Source organism: Cyprinodon variegatus, unplaced genomic scaffold, assembly GCF_000732505.1.
Source record: "Cyprinodon variegatus isolate N-32 unplaced genomic scaffold, C_variegatus-1.0 Scaffold880, whole genome shotgun sequence".
NCBI classification, from domain to species: Eukaryota; Metazoa; Chordata; class Actinopteri; order Cyprinodontiformes; family Cyprinodontidae; genus Cyprinodon; species Cyprinodon variegatus.
The window spans coordinates 318,116-322,655 of NW_015151333.1; the positions used below are offsets into that span (position 1 = coordinate 318,116).

Below are 4,540 nucleotides of genomic sequence, written 5' to 3' on the forward strand. Positions count from 1 at the left end.
ATCGGCAGGGCAGACTTTTTAAAGATCGGTGATCGGAAATCGGCGAGAAAACTGCAATCGGTGCACCCCTAATATATATATATAATTTTTCTTTTAATGGCCTTAGATACCTGAGTTGATGCTGTTTAGTTTGTATATCTTTTTTTTCTTGGTAAAAATAATTTTTTTTCCTCTCTTTCATTGAAATATTGCCACAACATGACAGAAGTCAAAGTTCTCTCTACAGAAAACCATGCTACAGATGCCTAGGTAATATTTAGTTTTTTGGGGGGTTTTTTTGCAGCAAACTTTAATATTATCTGTAGCATTATATACATTTACTGATTATGTCTCTTTTTCAGAATCAAGCTCCAAAAGTCTTTTATGCTTTCCCGAGCTGACCAAGAGGCCTTTTTCGAGAGGCTTTCTGAATCGTTTAACGATTTTCCTGACGACCAGAAGCCACTAATAACCAAAATGGGCCTTGGTAAGAATGTAGAATGGGTTGAGTGTGCTCTTGGTGAAGTTCCTAAAGGTTCTCCCATTTCTTACCAATACCCCCTGCCATCTAGTAAGGATTTTCAGCCCTGTGAGAATGCCCCCTCTCTGCCATCGCTTCCTTTGCCCTTTCACACACTGGAACCAATGTCCCTCTCTACTACTCAAACTCCTCAAGAGGAGGCTTTCTTAAATGCAATGACTGTCACCTGGGAAGAGGCCCATGGCCTGGAGATGAGTACCCGGGGAAGTAAAGAGGCTGCCGATAAGTTACTTATGATGCGCATCACCAGTCGTTTTAGAGAAATCTGCAAGCTCAAGCCTGGAAAAAGTCATGCCGACCAGTTTCTTTCTAAGATTCAGAAAGGAAATGCCAGATGCAAGACATCCCAGATTGATGAGGAAATGAAGTCGGGGGTTCTTCGGGAATACTGTCGAAAATTGTACATCAACTGGTCACCTTGTGGTTTGGTTGTTCACCCAAGTGCCCCGTGGTTGGGAGCCACCCCTGATGGGCTCGTGTTCGACCACAAAGAGACGAGCAGCTTTGGGCTGGTACACGTCAAGTATGTAAATGCAAAAAGCTTCATAGAGTGTCAGGCTCTGAAATGTAGTAATGGAGTCTTAGAGCTAAAGAGGGCCGACAAGCATTATTGGGAAATGCAAGGACAGATGATGGTGACAGGCACGCCATGGTGTGATCTAGTGCTGCATTCCAGAGAAGACATACTGGTCCAGCGGATCTATCGTGATGAGAGCCTCATCAAGTTGATGAAAAACAAGCTGGAAGAATTCTTCTTCTTACACTATCTGCCTAATCTGATTTAACCGAACACACACTTAGAATCTGATTTTCCTTTTCAGCATCTCAGGTTTCCTGTTGGATAAAAGTTTTTTTCACTATAGCTTCACAACATACAGCTTATCAAACCAGATTGTTGTGGAAAAACCAGCTTTTATATAACGTGATATTTACAGTTAAAAGTATTTTAACTTGTGCTCCAAATACAACAAATTTAAGTCTGTAGTTTGTTTGGTTTCTGAAGCTAGAAACACCAGGATTGTTTAACTGACCTTACCGGTGTAACTAAGGAACTGCTCTATATAATATTTGTTGTAGCTGGGGTGAAAATTAAAATAATACTAGGTTCTTGTAATGGTTTTACTTTGGAGTATTTAATTATTGTTCCTTTGTTTATTGTATAAGGTTTGGTTTATCTAAACTTTTGATATATTTTATTTTTCCTTTTTTTCTTATCAAAACTTGAGAAATGTTGTTAGAATTTTTTTTTCTTTAATGATTAAAATGACTTTAACATGTTTTTCCCTCCCTAAACCTTTTTTAAGCCAAAAGATTTTGAGAAATTAAAGTTGTCTTTTAAATTTTGCATAATGTCTCATGTTCCTTTTGCAGTCTTAAAAAGTAGGAATAAAGTATTTTCCTCTTATGGGTAAAGATGATGGAAATTTGAAATCTGTTATAATTTCAGGCATACTTTAATTGGGGCCCAGCAGTATGCAGATGTAATAGCTTTGATAATTAGATATAAATAAGAGCTACTTTTATGGCCTGACTTTATAGACATGTTTTCTTCATCAGCCATTTCTCTAATCTTAACACCTGCTGTAGTCTATTTACGGCCTATCTGTCCAATTTTTAACAGTCTACATAAAAAAAATCAAACGGTAATGGCCACACAGCAAATTATTACGTTAATAGTATAGGCTGCATAATCATTTTACAACAATTAACTAAATGGCATATAAAAAAATTTGTCAATATGCTCTATACAGAACTCAAGGGGAAACGTTTTAGTTTCACCTGGTTTCATTTCGTAAAAAATCTTTAAGGAACATTTTACTGTCCGATTGTTAATCGATTAAATAAAAAAAAAATATCGATAGATTGATCATTTTGCAAAATAATCGTTGCAGCCCTAATTGAATGCAAGCCTCCAATTGTTGATGTGTTTTAACTGAGTGGGGGCCCAATCAAACCAAAGTCAGTAATCCAGTTCAAGCCTGTGTAATGACATTAGCAATGTTATTTCATAGTGATATTTATAGTGATCAACAGCAACTGAAAGTCTCTGGATTCCTTTAGGTGTAGATGAGAAGATACTCTCAGAAACTGGTTTTATTACAAATGAAATTGATTGAGCGAGTTTGTGTTTCACTCACATATATATATAACAATGTCTTTGTCTATGTTTGAATGGGGTTTATTCATTCCGAATATGAGGACAGCAAAAATAAAACATAAAATATCAGGCCTTGTTTATGGGTGTTAAATAAATAAATAGCTCCCCTACACCTTTTTAAAAAATGACTTGCAAACGGGAGCTTTTTTTGTTTTGTTTTTCTTCAAAATTTTCCTCCACACCAACATAAATACACCACTGAGCTTTTCTTTTTATGCATCAGAAGCACGAGGATCAGTATACCCCCCCAAAAAACTCAATGGTAAGACTGCCACACTGGTTTAACAAAATGACCAATGAGGGAGCTGGTTACATCTGAGGAGATGCTCTGGGACAGGGGGGGCTAAGGAAAAGATAAATGGAGCGGGTAAAGAAAAGACTAAATGAAATTTCAAAAAGGATTTAAAAGTACAAGTTGAAAAAGAAAATCTTTTTTATTGTGTGATTAGGAAAGATTTCTAATCAGAATTAGGATTTTAGGTGTTTAAATTTCAGTTAAGAAATAGGATATGAAAATACATTTACAAATTACAGTATTTGATAATAGATTTATAAATAGAATGAACAATTCCTCTTTAATAATTCAATAAAAAACTTGGATCTTGAATTGCATGATTTAAATGTTAAATTTGAAATAAGTGGTTTTCTTTTTCAGTGACTCTAGGTCCTCCAAACAAAACCAGAGCGTTTGTACTGAGGTGTCAAAAAACAAATACTTCATTACTTTGCTTAAGTAAACATTTTCACTATCTATGGGGTAATTGTTTTGAGACTTTTTACTTCCACTCCTTACATTTTTATAGCAATTATCTCTTTCTATTCCTTATATTTAAATGAAAGGACTTGTTAGGTTTTTTTTTTTTTTTTTTTTTTGGATCATTTTCGTTATTGCCTGTTGGTTTAAATAAAAGAAATAAACATCAACATAATTTGTTTTATCCATACAATTAATTTATTTGTGGTGGGTCCTGCTCCTACTTATTGTTCACACCATAATAAATAGTTTTTCAAGATGATGCAAAATGAAATTTGACACTGTTGCTTTAAGTTATAAAACTAAGAAAATTATCAAGAATTGTAGAAACATTTTCCTTTAATAGGGAAGTGCAGTAAAACATCTATTTTTTTTTATGTTTTCCTGCATTACTTTAAATGTTATAGTTTTAAGTAGTTTTAAAGATGCTACTTTTACACTTTTACTGGAGTAAAAAGCTTTAGTTAATACTCTAACTTCTAGAAAAGTGTTTTTAAACAACAGATTTTTACTTTTTCTTGAGTAATAAACATTAATACTTTTGACACCTCTGTTGATTAATAAATATTTTTACTTGGCCATAGTTATTTAGGACCAGCTGTTTTCAGGGATGTATGTCGCTATTCAAATGTTTGTAGTTGGAAGGCATAACTGCATAAAATGTCCAAATTTTCCCAGATATCCCAGAGAGATCTGCAATCAACAACAATTATTGAGATTTCCAGAGGACTTCACCATTATAATTCACCAGAGCTATAGTTAAACTGACAATGCCCACATGCATGGCAGTTGGATGTTGGAATACATTGGGTAAAATTGGAGAGTTATTTCACCTTTCCGGTTCATGATCCTCCACGGGTTCATTGTTGGATTGCCAACTTGAAGAGGGAAAAAAAACACATCATTAATCCGTTATTCTCTGCTTCACATAGTGTACTGGTCATCACCATCATGGATAATAACACGTTGTGGTAAACACCAGGGGCGGATTTAGGCAACACTAGGCAGTTGCCTAGGGCCATAAGTTCCTGGGGGCCCCATACAACTTTGTTTACATGTATGGTTAATCATTGTTTGTGCACAGTAATTATGTTTTTAATAAAAATCC

At 34.9% G+C, this 4,540-nt stretch overlaps 1 protein-coding gene across 1 annotated transcript in view; it reads left to right on the forward strand.

Annotated features, from left to right (window-relative positions):
* LOC107099510 overlaps positions 1-1,768 on the forward strand; it is a 7,431-nt gene extending 5,663 nt beyond the window's left edge. The window contains exons 3-4 of the mRNA XM_015397659.1: positions 206-249; positions 342-1,768. Of these exons, the coding sequence (XP_015253145.1) occupies positions 206-249; positions 342-1,305 (1,008 nt within the window). The 3' untranslated portion in view covers positions 1,306-1,768. The remainder of the gene's footprint in view (positions 1-205; positions 250-341) is intronic.
* Positions 1,769-4,540: the final 2,772 nt, after the last annotated feature.